The 15,813-nt window shown below is 41.2% G+C and overlaps 2 protein-coding genes across 3 annotated transcripts; one reads left to right on the forward strand and one right to left on the reverse strand.

The window, feature by feature from the left end:
* Positions 1-238: 238 nt before the first annotated feature.
* LOC311040039 (signal peptidase complex catalytic subunit SEC11A-like) lies at positions 239-778 on the forward strand (the record flags this gene model as incomplete). Its single annotated transcript, XM_084050112.1, has 1 exon — positions 239-778. One exon carries the CDS (start codon positions 239-241, stop codon positions 776-778), a length of 540 nt encoding a protein of 179 aa, XP_083906238.1.
* A 6,760-nt stretch (positions 779-7,538) lies between these two features.
* Positions 7,539-15,181, reverse strand: LOC311039539 (uncharacterized protein). 2 transcript variants are annotated; one of them, XM_084049481.1, is made up of 6 exons: positions 14,813-15,181; positions 13,119-13,330; positions 11,854-11,926; positions 11,647-11,737; positions 11,014-11,123; positions 7,539-9,555 (listed from the first exon to the last, which is right to left on the reverse strand). In XM_084049481.1, exons 1-6 carry the CDS (start codon positions 14,964-14,966, stop codon positions 9,143-9,145), a joined length of 1,053 nt encoding a protein of 350 aa, XP_083905607.1. In that variant the 5' UTR covers positions 14,967-15,181; the 3' UTR covers positions 7,539-9,142. The 2 variants fall into 2 exon arrangements, with proteins under 2 accessions (XP_083905607.1, XP_083905606.1); XM_084049480.1 differs by having other exon boundaries at positions 14,807-15,181.
* Positions 15,182-15,813: the final 632 nt, after the last annotated feature.

The following is a 15,813-nucleotide window of genomic DNA, read 5'->3' on the forward strand; positions in this document are numbered from 1 at the left end:
GCAGCCGTTGCTAAGACACAGGTAAGGTAAGTTAAGTACGTATGTGCTTTGAGTTCTATATTTCTATATTAGGAAACATCGACAATGCCCTTCAGCCAAAGAGCCAATCACAATGCCAGGTCAGAACAAACATTGATGTCACACCGCCAATATAAGCTTGTGCAGGCTCAACACACCCAAAAGATTTGAACGTCTTTCCGGGTTATTCGCCAGAGTTCTATTACGAGTAGTCATCACAATGTTGTCTTTTCTTGACGATGTGCGTCACATGAGTAAGCGGCAGCTCTATAACCAGTTGATGAACTTAGGTCTGACTGTGTTTTCAGTGATGATGTTCTGGAAGGGACTGGTGCTTGTGACTGGTAGTGAGAGCCCTGCGGTCGTCGTTATCAGTGGGAGTATGGAGCCAGCTTTCCACGCAGGAGACGTCCTGTTTCTGACCAACAGGGTAGAGGACCCCATCAGAGTAGGAGAGATTGTCATCTTCAGGATAGAAGGCAAGGACATCCCCATAGTACACAGAGTGGTTAAGGTTCACGAAAAGGAAAATGGAGACGTTAAATTGTTGACCAAAGGGGACAACAATTCAGTGGATGACCTAGGACTGTACAAACCAGGGCAACTCTGGCTGGAGAAAAAAGACGTGATGGGGAGAGTCCGGGGATTTGTGCCATACATTGGAATGCTTACTTTTCGAAAACATGACTACCCCAAATGCTGTTACACTGTTCTTTTCATGGTGGGTCTTTATGTATTGGTCCACCGGGAGCCTGTGTGACTTGGTGACTTGGTACCTCACTCAAGTCAGGACACATGGTGTATGATCAGTGATGTCCAGGAAATGTCCATTTTGCCTGATGGAGACCTAGAAGGTCGAAACGTTGCAACAAAAAAAAGTGAGTTTCTTGGAGCTTGAGAACAGTGTGCGGACTTCCTTCTTCTTTTCCTTGATTCTTCCCTTGATGTCCAGCACCTGGCCTAAATGCAGGCGTAGGATGTGCACACAATCTTCTCTTTGAACAGGAAATGTCCATGCCTTTAACCCACTTACTTTCAACCTGGAATCCTTTATATTACAATTGCCTAGGGTGGGTCGGACTTGCGAGGCGCACCATTGCTCCGATCTGCATCAGACCTGGAACACCTGTTTTGGGTACTGCCATGAGAATAGCCAGGGACCCCCCCCAGGTGGCACACTGTTCAGGGGTCTGCCTTGACAATAGTCAAGGCAGGCCCCCGGCCCAAGGGGTCCTCTCATGGGGTCACAAGTGCACCTTTTGATTGATTGAATATTTTATTAGACAGAAATGTAAGAACACCAAAAGTACAGTCAAACACTTTGTCTAAAAGCATAACACCAAAAAAGTCCTTGCGGTCTTGTTTCCATTGGGGCATAAGTGGTTAAAAGTGATATGTTACAGTATGTAGAGATCTATATCAAAGTATCATTGTTTGGGCTTTACATTTATTTTTGTGAGGGAACTAGGGGCTAGATTGAAAGTCAATCTATTTGTACTTTTCCTCAGAATGCGAATAGGGCATTCTTAATGACTTTTTTTTTTACACTAGGGCGATGCCCCTCGGTTATGCAATACCTGTTGTACCCATTGTCAGGAAACTTAGTGCAGTCAATACCCATTATCATAGGCTTGTGGGTCAACTCGACAGAGCAAGATCATAAAGTGAGGAAAGCATGAAGTGCTCATGGTCAGCTTCTCAGCGACTTTAGAGTCTGGTATATACAGCGGTCAGGAATGACCCTGTAGCTTGCCCTATCAACCAGGATGAACAACACAAAGTAAAAGTCCTGCTTCCTGGAATTATTTGACCACCACAACACAGAATAAATGTCTTATTGTCTTAACTAAGCTCTCCTTTCACACATACAAACGTCTTCCTTATTCAGAAGTCAGTTATCAGTAGTATGAGATGAGAAATATGTTGTGGTGATATTAGTGGTGCAGTCAGACTTATTCTGTACAGCTGGGCACACCCAGGTGCATAAGGAAGACAAATGTGTTTACTACCAGTCATCTTGTGCTGGATAATCCAACAAAGTGGGAAGTATGGGTATTCCTCATTCCAATGAGACACAACTAACTACACAGGGGATCAGGAACTCTAGCAGCTGGTCAGTGAGGTGACAGTGACTGAGGTCCAGTTCTGTCAATCCTTCAGAGTGTTTCAGAACCAGGGCCAAACATCTACAGGCCATCCGATCAAGTCTGATCTCACTGAGGTCCAGCCCTGCACCCAGTGATCAGGAGGGATTTGCTGGATCTGGAGAGGAAATTCAGAACAATGAGCAGAAAACTTTGAGATGAATGAGTTTGTTTACCAGCTTTGTCATAGATTGTAATCATTTTGTGAACATTTATGACAAGGGATCACAGTAACACCAGTTAGGAAAAAGCAACAGCAGGCAGCAAAGTGTTAACCTTCTCACCTAAGATGCTCTGTTGAGGAACAGGTCCAGCCTAGCTCTGGTCCATAGCGTCAGAAGGAGTTCTTAACTCCTCCTTCTAACGCTATGGACCAGAGTCCAGCCCGCTGTCCAAAACCTCACAGTCTATTAGGATGAGCTGTGTGAAACCTGGCTGCTGTGTCTCAGGGCAGTGGAGATTGCCCTGCAGTCTGTGACAATCAGAGACAGGGCCTGCTGTTGCTTTGACAGGTCCACAGAGGAGGAGCAGGACATTTCATCCAAACGGGAAGTGAGTAAAATCCTCAACATATTCTTCACGACCGTGGCCTCAGAGTTAGTTGAAAAACTACCCCCTCACTCTGGGAGTCATGGTGGAGAGTATGTTGATTCATTTTACGATAAACAGGGTGTACGCAAAGACGATTTTAAACTCTCCCCTGTGTCAACAGATGAGGTGTTTAAAAAATTGAGTGCACTCCAACAACACAGAGCCACAGGTCCCGACAACATCCCCGCTAAATTTCTAAAAGACTCAGCCGCCTCCATTGCCCCAATCATTACCCACATAATAAACCTCTCCATCATACAGGGACGGGTCCCTAACGACTTCAAAAAAGCAAGAGTGACCCCTCTGCACAAAAAAGGAAACCAATTAGACCCTGGCAACTACCGCCCTATTTCTATTCTTAGCTCCATCTCGAAAGTCATGGAAAAAATAGTCTATGAACAGGTTGAAAAGTACCTTGCCGAAAAAAATCTAATTTACGAATTCCAATCTGGTTTCAGAACAAACCACTCCACTGACACATGCCTTCTCTATTTGAACGACTCTATCAAACAAGATGTCGACAAGGGCAAATATTGCGGCATGGTCATGCTGGACCTCCAGAAGGCTTTTGACACCGTTAATCACCCAATTATGATAAATAAGCTCAAAGCAATAGGCTTTGATGACACGTCGGTGAACTGGATGAGATCCTACCTGGAAGGGAGGGAGCAAGTGGTGGAAGTAAACGGCACCCAGTCCCCTCCCCTCCCAGTGACTTGTGGTGTTCCTCAAGGAAGCATACTAGGACCACTACTGTTCCTGATATATGTGAATGATATGTCCTCAGCTTGCGACTGCAAACTGTTCCTGTTCGCAGATGACTCGGCTCTGCTGGTCTCGGACAGGGACAGGCTGCAGGTTGAGAAAACTCTCAGCACTGAACTCAACAAGATCTGCATCTGGCTCTCCGACAACAAACTCTCATTACACCTGGGTAAAACTGAATCCATCCTCTTTGGGTCCAACCCTAACCTTAGAAAGGCTGAGAGTTTCACGATCAAAGTGGGTGAAAATGTTATCACAAGAAAGGAGGAAATTACCTACCTGGGTTCCATCTTGGAGGCAAACCTCTCAGGTGACAAAAACGCTGAAAAGACGATCAAAAAGGTCCACAAAATAACACGGAGGATGTGGAGGCTTGTTCGTAAAGTCAGTAAGAATACTCTGAAGATTCTTGTAGGGGCCCTCATACAAGGTCATTATGATTATGCATGCACTTCATGGTATCACAACACCTCCAAGGCCCTAAAAACAAGGCTCCAAACATCCCAAAACAAACTTGTAAGGCTACTTCTTGGCCTCAATTACAAAGCCCATCTAACCCATGCCCATTTTGCTAGGCTTGGATGGCTTAGGGTTGAGGACAGAGTACAGCAACTTGCTATGGGCCTGGTCTTCAAGATACACCACAACATTGGGATCCCCCTGTATTTGTCAAAATACTTCCAAAATGTTAATCAAGTCCATGATCATAACACCAGAGGCAGCTCCACAAACCATGTTCAACCCAGATTTGGCACAACAAAGGGAATGAACTCTTTCTCATGCTATTCATCTAAAATGTGGAATGCCCTACCAAAAGGAGTAAAGGAGTGTAAAACCCTACTCACTTTCAAAAATGCCCTAAAGATACACCTTCAGGAGGCTGCAATTCAAAAATGGCCCCTGTCCAAGTCCTAACCTACCCCATGTCCTAACCTAACCTACCCCATGTCCTAACCTAACCTACCCCCCCCCCCTCTCTTTCTTTTTGTACATATTTTTCACCCTTCATACTTCATACCAGTAACCTGTAAACTGATTGTATGACATTCTGTATAGTAGTGTGTATATCTGTCTGTCTCTTATATGTCAACATGATTTGTGTGCATGGGGATCTCATCTTAAACAAGCTACGTGCTTAACTGAGCTATCCAGTTTAGTAGACCTTGTATTGCGAATTTGTACTTCCATGTACTGTTATGTACTGCCATGTACTGTTCTCATGTCTTACTAAATAAAGTACATCAATCAATCAATCAATCAAACAAATCTAGTGTACTGTAGAGTTCTGAGGAGACCTGCTGCTGCCCCCTGCTGTGTTTGATATGTAGTGCAGAAGTGGAGGAACAGCAGTAGCAGACCCCTGTCTACTGGTATGAGGATGTGAAGAATAACACATGTAATGATCTCTTTATTGATCAGCAATTAATAACACTAGAGGTTCAGGCGATCATATCACAGTCCATCACAGTCCATATTTGGCAGTGGTAGCTGCATTGGAAAGTCCTTATGGTTATGACTGATCGAATAAAAAGCTGCTGCAGGCTAAAATGTTAAAATGTAGTTTTATATTAATTGTACAATATGTAAGTACATTGAAGGCGGGGAAAGAAGCCTAAATATTTGCCAGAGCACTGATCAACAGTCTGTGGCAAGTTTGGAGGAAAGTGGAGCGATCGTACGTACTTTTACCCCGGACAAACTTTTGGAGGTAATTTCAATTATACAGTAGTAGTAGTAGGATATGCAAGTATCACATTTATACCCTCAATAAAAAAATATAATCGCTACAGAACCATACAAAGCAACAAGACACCTTGAATTACCCATCTAGGATAATTCATTCTAATCTTTATATTCACATTGCATATTATTCTAAATGTGCGTTATGACATTGATAAACGGCTACATCCAACTTACATGAGATAAGGGACTTTGTCAAGAAAGTAGGCTACAGGATGCTCTTCAACAGGCTTAGTTCTGTCACTTTGTCAGGGAGTTTGATGGAGCAGAGCATCACACTCCACAGTAACAAGATTTATATTGTTTACGTTGATTGCCTAGTCTAATAACTGGTCGACCAAACTGTAGATGTGAGGGCTGCGTAGCGGGCCAAATATCTTGGGGGGGAAAAATCCAGAAAGTACACAAGACAGCACCCCATTTTATACTTGAATGTATTTATATACATACAAGTGGATTGTTTTGGCCAACAGCCTTTTACACGATTTACTTTAACTTAATCTCACAAAAAAAGACTTGGAATAACTGAAGGTCAAGAGAACATTCAGCATGCAGTAGGCCATTGACCCACATTCTTACTGACATGTGAGACTAATATGGGACATGTGCAATGCTGAAGAATTTTAACCACATGAACCATATCATCCCTATTCTGGACATATAATAATAGGCGACCATTCAGCAAAAAAAGAAGATCTACAAGCTCGCAACACTTTGTGAGCCTGCTTATTTTCAGCGAAGAGATCTGGTGTAGAGGGAAAAGAGGAGAGGACCAAGTACAGATCCCTGGGGTACCCCGGTCAACCAAGTAGTGTTCAATTGGGCAAGACTGGGACAAAAGCAATCCAGCGCTTTGTGATCTCGGACGATAGCACACAGGCCGACATAATGGAACCACGTTATCTAAGGGCCGGAGGGGGATGACAGGGGAGGGGAAAGACTAATTGTTGGTACTGTTGGTACACTGTTGGTCAGTATGAGCCAAAACATTTAGGGAAACAGACCTATGAAGAGAAGCTGTCAGTGGGGTTCACGGTAGGTTGGGTGGCGGGGGTGATTTAGGTCAGTCTGCTGCCTTTGCTTCTGCTTTTGTCGTGAGCTGACATTTGCAAGACATAAGGCACACGTGGTCATTATGTCCTAAGAGGAAGAGGAAAGAGAAACAACTATGGTGTTGTCATCCATCATTGCTTCACATAGTAAAGGCCCATCATTTGTCTGTAAGTAATCCCACGTTCTGCTCTGAACTGGGGGGGTTAATGGCATTCTTAGGGCAGTCTGTCATGCAGTATACTTGATAAGGCTTTTTCATCTAGTAATATATGTCCATTTGGTCTTCTATTTGTCATGACAACATGTTATGACAAATAGAAGACCAAATGGACATATTACTAGATGAAAAAGCCTTATCAAGTATACTGCATGACTGCATTTAAATCAAAGCGGCACTCTGATGTAATTTTGTCCAATCTCTATGGTAGAGTATGTTAATACAATATAACTTATACAATCGGGTCTCCCTGCTCTTCTATTGAAACATTTAGACCGTGTCAAAGGTCATGTCTCACCTAGACACAGGATCTGACATGAATTTTGACCTGATGGTCAAGATTCAATTTATCCCCTGAGCAAGCAGGCAGGCTCTATTAGCTCAATGGTAAAATAAATCAGCACTTGCACAGGAAACCGGGTTCAAATCCGTTGTAGAAGAGGAAAGTTACATGTTTACACTACTTCTATAATAATATTACGGTTCATTTTCGCTGCATCTACCACCATCTATAGGTGGAATGTGGCAGTTACACATTTTCTTTATCCACATTCATTGTCATGTTGTGAGCTTGTAGATCAATTTTCACTATCCTATATCAAAAGTGGCTAATGGAGGGCCGGCCGGCAGCCTGACACTATCACTCAGGCATAACACTGTCACATGCCAATATATGGGAATATACTGATGACATCAAGGATCTCCATATATAGGCATACAAGGGACAAGGAATGATTGATACAGAGATCTCTATATGGGCATATCGGTCAGCTTGGCGGTGTGAGGGCAACTCTAGATTTTAAAAATAAAATGTTCTTTGTAATTTCTACTTTCGAATACTTATATGTATTAAGTATTTGTAAAAGAATGTTTTTGTAATACTAATTTTTTTAATCAAGTGCTCCAGAGCAACTTCAGAAATGGCAATTGCCATTTAATGTGTCTTTTTGCTAGTTTTAAAACCTACATCGTTGACCCATTTGCATTTACACATGTCAGACGAGCAAGAGTGGCAGCCATATTACATATTTATTCTCTTCTAAGGCATGGTGTGTTAGCTCATTCTACGAAGTTCAATGTGACACACGATATTCAAGACAGAAAGGTCAAATGATGTATAAAGGGGATACATATACAAAAAAGATAATTAAGGCTTTAGAAGGTATCACAAGAATATATATTGTATCATGTTTCTGGTTTCTAAAATGTACACGTGGTATTAAATAGCTTATATCATGTCTACTTCCTAAAGATTACAACTGTTACAGTTAATGACTCACAGGGCGTTATATAGTCTTCGAGTAGTAGTATTTCCACACAGAAGATAACAAATGACCTTCTATGCGTCTTGGTGCACAATTGTATCTGTTCCGAAATTATTCTGCCACTGGTGAATGGTAATGTAGTAAATAGATAATGACAGCCAAAGACTGACATCAGAGGACAGACGTACATCACAATACAGTACAACTGAAATGGAAAATGGGCGGAAAAGATGCCGAGTCTGCCGACAGCAGACAAAACCCATCCCAGTCCCATCCCAGTGGAGTAAGATCCGTTATCTGCCTAATGAAAAAAGTGCTGAGATTGTACTTAAAAGAAATTTGAAATGTTATTAAAACAAGATTGTTTTTACCAACTCTACAAAAAGCAAATTCACTGCTCATATATTACTAGATTGTCTAATTTGATTATCATCATCAGTCCTGTAAATAAATACATGAATAAAACAATGCCGTCACATGTGGAACTTGGTAGGAAAATAAAAATCTAATAAAAGAAACATGCACTGCCATCTTCTGAAATATCAAAACATGCCACAAGGCAAAGTACACTTCTATTTAAATTGGGATCTTCTGTCATTTTAAAGTTCCTTTTACAAATAGGCCCAAACATTTACAATACAGAAAATAAGGGATAAAAAACTTACTAATAGAAAACTAGGCATTTCTGACATGTTCAGATGTTTCAGTCAGTAGTGAAATCATTCATTATAATTGTTGATTCAATGGAAGAAATGAATTGCCATAACAAATAATATTTTCAATTAAACAGATTTTCACCCAACACTAGCAAACATGTAACCTGGGCCTGTTTAATATTAACAGTGTATTCTTCCTGTCCTAACAGCAATTCTGAAAGCATGTTTTCCCACATTTCGCCATCAACCACATCGTCCAAGACGTTGACAAGGAATGCGCAAAGCAGATAAGACAGACTTGTAAACCTAGATATGGGCCATAGAAAGCATAACGCTTTCACATGGATCATATGGATTTCGCAGGTCTTTTGACTTTAACCATTATGAACCCTACCATCCCTACTCTGGGATTGTCATGATAGGCAAACATTTGGCTGAAATAGCAGATGTACAAGCTCACAAGGTGTTGCGTTGCAATGTTTTAGATCACGTATGTTCAGCAAAGAGATTAGGCATAGAAGGAAAAGGAGGGGACCAAGTACAAATCCCCGGGGGACCCCGGTCAACAAAGTGTATAGGGTTTAAGTGGTTAACTTAAAAAGAGGGGCACATTTTAAAATGACTGCGGTGCTATTAACAGTGTAAAAACAAGAATTTATATATTGCATTACAGTGCAGTTCATAAGCGTTGGCTTATTCAGGCCGGTTTCTTCGCCGGAGACCACTTGCTTGTTGTTCAGGACCATGCTGCAGTGCACCAATGTCCTCAATGTTTGTCTCATTGGAGTCTTCAGGGGAGGGCAAGACGTCACCTTCATGTACCACCTCTTCGTCTTCATGCCTACCCCTCTCCTCCTGCTCCTCATCATCACCACCACCTTTCTTCACCTCCCTCTTACACTCGGCCAAAGTCTGCCCCTCCATCTCCTCAGCATCCGTCGTTTCATCCTCGTTGGGTTTGTGATACTCGTCGCACACTTGCTGGGACTCCTCTGCATCTCTTGCGGCGCAGTCTTGGCCTCCTCCTTGTGCAGCATCGGATGCCAAAGTTTCGTGGGCTGCCAGAGATTTAATGAGGTCATCCAGGTTGCGGTCGCAGGACGACTCTGTGGAAAAAAAGATCTATCATCTATCATGGGTTCTTTAGTTTAGACTACCAAAATGAATGTTACGCAGTATGACTTTAAAAATAAAATGTTGGGCACTCAGGTGGCGCAGAGGTAAAATACCTGTCCACCACTGGATCTATGTGTCTATATACTGTATGAACAACAATGTATGTCCTCATGGTGGGGGCTCACCGGCAGGAGGAATGTCTCTAACTCTAACATGCATGTCTTTCGATGCGAGACATAACCAGAGCACCCGGAGGAAACCCACACAGAAAGCTCGGAGGCAACAGTAAAACCACTGAGGCACCGTGCCACCCCCTATAATACACAGTAAAATCCTCAAGGTAAATTGAACTCTGAGAGTGTACAAATGTAGCCAAACTAGAAGTTCGGGCCGCTACTCACAGACTTCGACACCTAGGTGCCACCGATGTGACTGATATGCCCATATATGGAGATCTCTGTATTTGTCAGTCCTTGTCCCTTTTATTCCCATATATGGATATCCGTGATGTCAGTATATGCCTAATTGCCCATATATGGGTATGCTGATATAACTATTTATAGGGGTGGGCAATAGGCGAAAATATCATGTTTTTTTAGGCAAAGTTACGATCCACGATCGTATCACAATACATTTTTCATGTTGTTTTTGGATTCTTATTATTTTATTATATTATTAATAAAATATATGATGATTCATTATATGATTATTAATTAAATTATTATTGTAATTATCATTATAAGAAAACCTGTCAACTGAGCCGAAATATTGCTGAAAGAAAATAAATATGCTCCAAAGAGCCAAATGTATAGTGAACAATTAAAAGTAGAAGATGAAACAAAGCCCATATCTATCATGGACGTTGTGGCGAACCTTGTCTGGAAATTCTTGTGGTAGAACATGGCTAAACAATGAAAAGAAAGAGGACCGTGATAACAGTACATAACAGGAAGCGCTGAATTAGCACTTTGTATTATTAGATGGACACATTCCATTTGTCCATATGTATTTAGAGTTACAAATGGTTAAATTAACACTAAACATTTTGCTGTGTAGATATAGTAGTCGATAATGTACAGTAGGAGCCAATTAGGTTGGGAATTCAACTAAATTCTTATTTCTTGTTTATTGTGTGGGCATGGGGTGGCAACTACATTGAAGTTAGATGTCACCAGATGTATCAGTAGGCAGAGATTTCAGATCTTCTGGCCACGCAAGATTAGTTCATAATAGACAGAACATTCATACATCCTAAAACATTGTAGGACAAGGTAACCTACATCCCACCAAGGGACTACAGATGGAGATTTGCTTTTAGTGTGGTGGTGTAATATAATTTACTGTACGCGCTCTCCCTGCCAAATTAAACACAACACACACTCATGTAAAGCGTATGTAAATGTGGGGAAAAAAGGGGTTAGGGATGCAAAGAGAGGCCAAAACCTCACCTTGGATGTTGACGGGTGGGCAGTCCATCCCCCTCTTCTTCATGAGGTAACGGATGGTCTGGAGTTGAGACATGATCTCATTTTTCTGCTCCTGTGCCACTGTCTTTACACTGAAGAATGTAGAAAAGAAAGGCAACACCACATTGACACGAGATGTTATTCATGTCCTGAGAGCTGTTCAACCACTTAAGTCCTATTATATACTTCATCGTACGACCAATAGCAATAATTGTCGATTTACAAGGTAACGTGTTGCATGTTGTGAGCTTGTAGATTACCTATTTTAGCAATTAAAAAAAAGGTATTTCTATGCATTTCTTTTTTTTTAAAGTACACTTTTATAATAATAATAAACGTATAAATGTCTCTGAATATTTTCGCCTACAATGACCTACTCAAAATAGGGACACCAGGGTTAAAGTGGTTAACAGGAAGCACAAAATAAGGCTTATGTGAGTGTGCATCTGTTCATGCACGTTTGTCTGGTAAATCAAAGCTTTTAGTCATTAATCAAGTCATGATTTCTCTAAGGGGCGGATATGGGTCAATAAAATGGAGCTCTTGTTTCATAAGCACAAATGTTTACACAGAGTGGGATGACTGAGCAAGTAAATGTTGACAGCAATCCCTCACCAGTTTGTCAGTGGGTCCAGCTGGGTGAGTATTGAGTTGAGCATCCTCTCTGTTTGTGCGAGCCTTTGTTCCAGCTCATTGAGCTGATTTTCTGTAGAAAAGGCAGAGAGGGAAATAAAATCATCATCTCCTAGTGGTAAGCAAATATCAGTGGGCTCAAAGAAAATATAGGCATGCAAATAGAAAGCTACCGCAGTCCATACACACCTGCCTCAGCTGACTTTTTGGCCCCCTTCACGACCTTGCTCTTTTGAGCTTGAGAGTTGTCTGCAGACTTAATCTGCAGATTCAAAGCAAATAGGGTTTGATTTTGGACAAACAAATGGCCAAAATGTTCTTTACATGTGCGGTGGGTTATTTGATTTACATTGAGAAATCGATTGGAGTAAAAAAAAAAAGAAGAAAAAAAAGGCCTTACAGTAGAATTCAAGCCACCAATACACTCCTTTCTGGCAATACTTTTCTAGCTAGTAAAGTCAGAAAGGAGATTTGGCTTAGACAAGAACATGAATCAAGGCAGGATAGCAGGCAGAATGCCCAGTCTAGAACTTCAACAACCACTGGGTACATCAGGCCATGGCACAGAAACATTAGTTTTATTGGTACATGGAGGAGTCAAACTATTATATTATTCAGGAATATTTTAAGAGTTATGGGGCCACAGCTCTCCCACACACAATCACATCTAGAGTCCCTGTAAAAGTCTACGCTTATCACCAGAAATGTCTTTAAATGTCTCGATGAATTGTAGGACCATAATGGAAGTAAGCCCTTTTGGCTTTTTGTGTTATCCTGTTAGCACCTTTTGTATAAATCCGTACCACTGTACCCTTTTTGCAAACTGTTAATAAAGTAATCAATCAATCAATCCCTTGATCAAGTGACATTATTTTTCTTATTTCCTAAAACACAAGGTCAATGACAGACTATTAGACCACATTTGAAATTCCTAGACTTTTATAAGGTTCATCAACAGTAGATACATATATTTGTCTCCAGCCTATCCTTCTGTGCACGATGGCGGGTTTTTTCTTGGTTAGCAACTTAAGCCTGACATCGTCGTACAACGAAAATAGCCAATCCACAAAAGCTCACAATGGGTCACAATGCAATGTGATTGAATTTATAGATCTGCAACATGCCAAAAATAGGGATGCCATGATTAACCACTTTATCCCTAGCCTCCCTATGCTGGGGGCGAACATGCAGAGAAAATCGCTGATTTACAAGTGTAAAGTATAAAGGTTTTAACCCATTAAAACCGGGAAAGCATCCGTGTCATTTCGATTTTTGCGTTGGCTATTCAAAAATAGCAGATATACAAGCTCATAGCGCATCACTCCGTGCCGCGCTGCGAACTTGTACATCTGCTATTTTTGAACATTTTTGAAAAAATCTTGAAAGTGTGAGAACTACTGATTTAGAAGGCATTTGTGGAGTTGTTAAGCGGTTAATGTGGTTAGTAGTAGTACCTTCAGAAACTTGTAGGCCGCGAACACACCCACTCCAATCGCATAGAGCGGCATCAGCGTGAACACGTAGCCCTTGTTGCTGTTGGGTTTGAATTTTTCACTCTTCATCTCCTGCTCCATCATCATCTTCATGTGCTGCATGTTCTCGAGGGTTTGTGCCGAGCCGGGGGCATTCATGCCGACGGGCTGACCTCTCACTGCACCTGGGCCAACTTCCAAAAATAAATGACGATCATGACGATGACTGATGATGCTGCTTTGTTATGAAAGGCAATGCACAGCTATACCTGTACAACTGAATATTATGGAGGGCCCAAGTTAACGGGTGACACTCTTTTCTGACAGTCAATCTGTATTCAATCTGGAGCTGTACATTTGTCCATAGATTGATGGATGGGGACCAGATTGTCTCTTATATTTCTGAATTTGACATACTGCAGTGGGCACTAACACTGGACAGTCCTAACAGTACATAGATAAGACATCTGAAAGGAGACTTAATTCATTCCTTAGATTTCCATGTCTCTTTTGTTTTCCCCATCATTGGCTTCCATTTTTGCAGGCCGCATCCAATTCAAAACACTAATGATGACCTACAAGGCAATCAAGGGCACATGGCACTTCTCTACCTTCGGGACATGATCCCCTCCTAGACCCCTTCCTCTGAAGGGGTTAACCTTTAGGCTAGTGGTTAAGCTGTTGGCTTTCCACACGGGAGACCCGGGTTTGAATCCCGGGCGTAACACTAACACAGGATGTCTGCTGCTCCCTTTCCTTCACTCTGAGCATCCTAAACCCTCCTGGCTCCCAAGCTGTGGAATGACCTCCACCCCTCCAGGACTGCAGACTCACTCCCCATTTTCCACCACAGTCTGACAACTCAAATCACCCCCTAGCACTGCTTACCTCTTCAGATCCTTGTATCACTTCACCCATATAGACGACATACTACTATCCTACTGTTTGCTTGCCCACAAATGCCAAGTATGTTATTTACTGTAGATAGTTTAGACAGATGTTAAGTAGGTTTGATGTTTACCTGGTATCCTACAGTACTTTGTAGCACTAAACTGATTCATTTGTACTCGATACTTGACCATGTTGTTTGTTGACTAGGGTTCAAGCCATTTACTAGACATGGTCACTCTGGGTAAGAGTGTCTGCCAAATGTCTCATTGTAATTGTAAATGGCATACACGGCCAAATACATATCAACTATGGGGTCCATCATCATATGAGTGTATGACATGAAAATGTTTGCAAACCACTGCATTCATGTACATTTATTTTCAACACTGTATTAGCCTTGGCTCAAGAAAGACTATCATAAATGTATTTTGATCGAGTCTGACTTAAAGAAATACATCTATGGTATATAGTCTTGATCCAAGTCTATTTTCAGTAAAAGTTTTCCCCACAATAACACAAAATACACTAGTATTGAACCCTGAGGGACTCCAGAGACCCATATGGAAATTAAGTGGTTAGGAAAAATTATAATAAATAGTAATAAATAACAAAATAATAATAATCATCATCATAATCATAATGGTAATATTAGTAATAATAATGATAATAAATAATGATGAAAATAATAATAGTAATAATTAATAACAACAACAATAATAATAATGCATACCAATAATAACAATAATAATAATAATAATAATAATAATGACGATATTTACCGTTACCCTTTCTATTATTGAAACGTGAGTCAAATCTGGTGTCCTTGGTGGCGCCGCCGGTGCCTTGAATCCCGACGCCGAACATCCTGGGCAGGACGACGAACGTGAAGAGAACGGCCGTGAAGCCGATGACGGCTTGTTGTGATGTTGACAGCACCATCCTCTGCTCTGCTGCAGAGCAACAACCACACAAAACAACCACTCACTTATCGTGACTTGCTGTTGTACTATCGCCCTTAGAGAGAAATGATGCCTATTATGGCTGATATGATACGGCGGGGGCAGGTCGCCTCAATCCGAATGATGACGATCAAAGAAGGAAGAAAAGAAAAGATCTCAATCTCAGCCAGATTCTAGAGAGCCAAACAGCTGTTGCACGATGTCGAAATGTTGGTTGAGGATCAGTGTTGCCAGGTTTTGAGAGAGAAACAAGCAGCCAAGTCTAGGAAAACAAGCCCAAAATAAGCATTTTTTTCCTTTCTTTCTTTTTTGGTATACTTTAATTGAGTCAAAACATGTTAAGACAATACCTCATTAAGTTCATTTTAGATTTTTTTTCCACATAAAAATTACTATTTTATCAATATTTACAATCAACTTTACAGAAAAAGAAGCTCAAAGTCGCTTATAATAAGCGGACATGGCAACACTGTGGTTGAGGACCTGGCTTCTTCTTCTAACAGCCTGATAATATTTCCGGCAGAGTAAGACGGATCTATTGCGTAATACTGCCTCCCACAGTTTGCTTTGGGAATTACACGTTCATCGCCCAAAGCCAAACAATACATTAAAAACAAAATTCGTTCTATCTGTTAAATTGAAGGAATAATTTAATTACATTTACCAGGACCATTTTGATACTTTTACTGAAGTACATTTTGAATACCGGACTTTTACTTATAACAGAGTATTCCTGCATTGCAGCATTGATACTTTTACATACATATTTGACATACTACAACATATTTGAGTACTTTTCCACCACTGGATAGGGGCTTCAGGGTAGA

Source organism: Gymnoscopelus microlampas (assembly GCF_963454915.1).
Source record: "Gymnoscopelus microlampas genome assembly, chromosome: 23".
Lineage (NCBI taxonomy): Eukaryota > Metazoa > Chordata > Actinopteri > Myctophiformes > Myctophidae > Gymnoscopelus > Gymnoscopelus microlampas.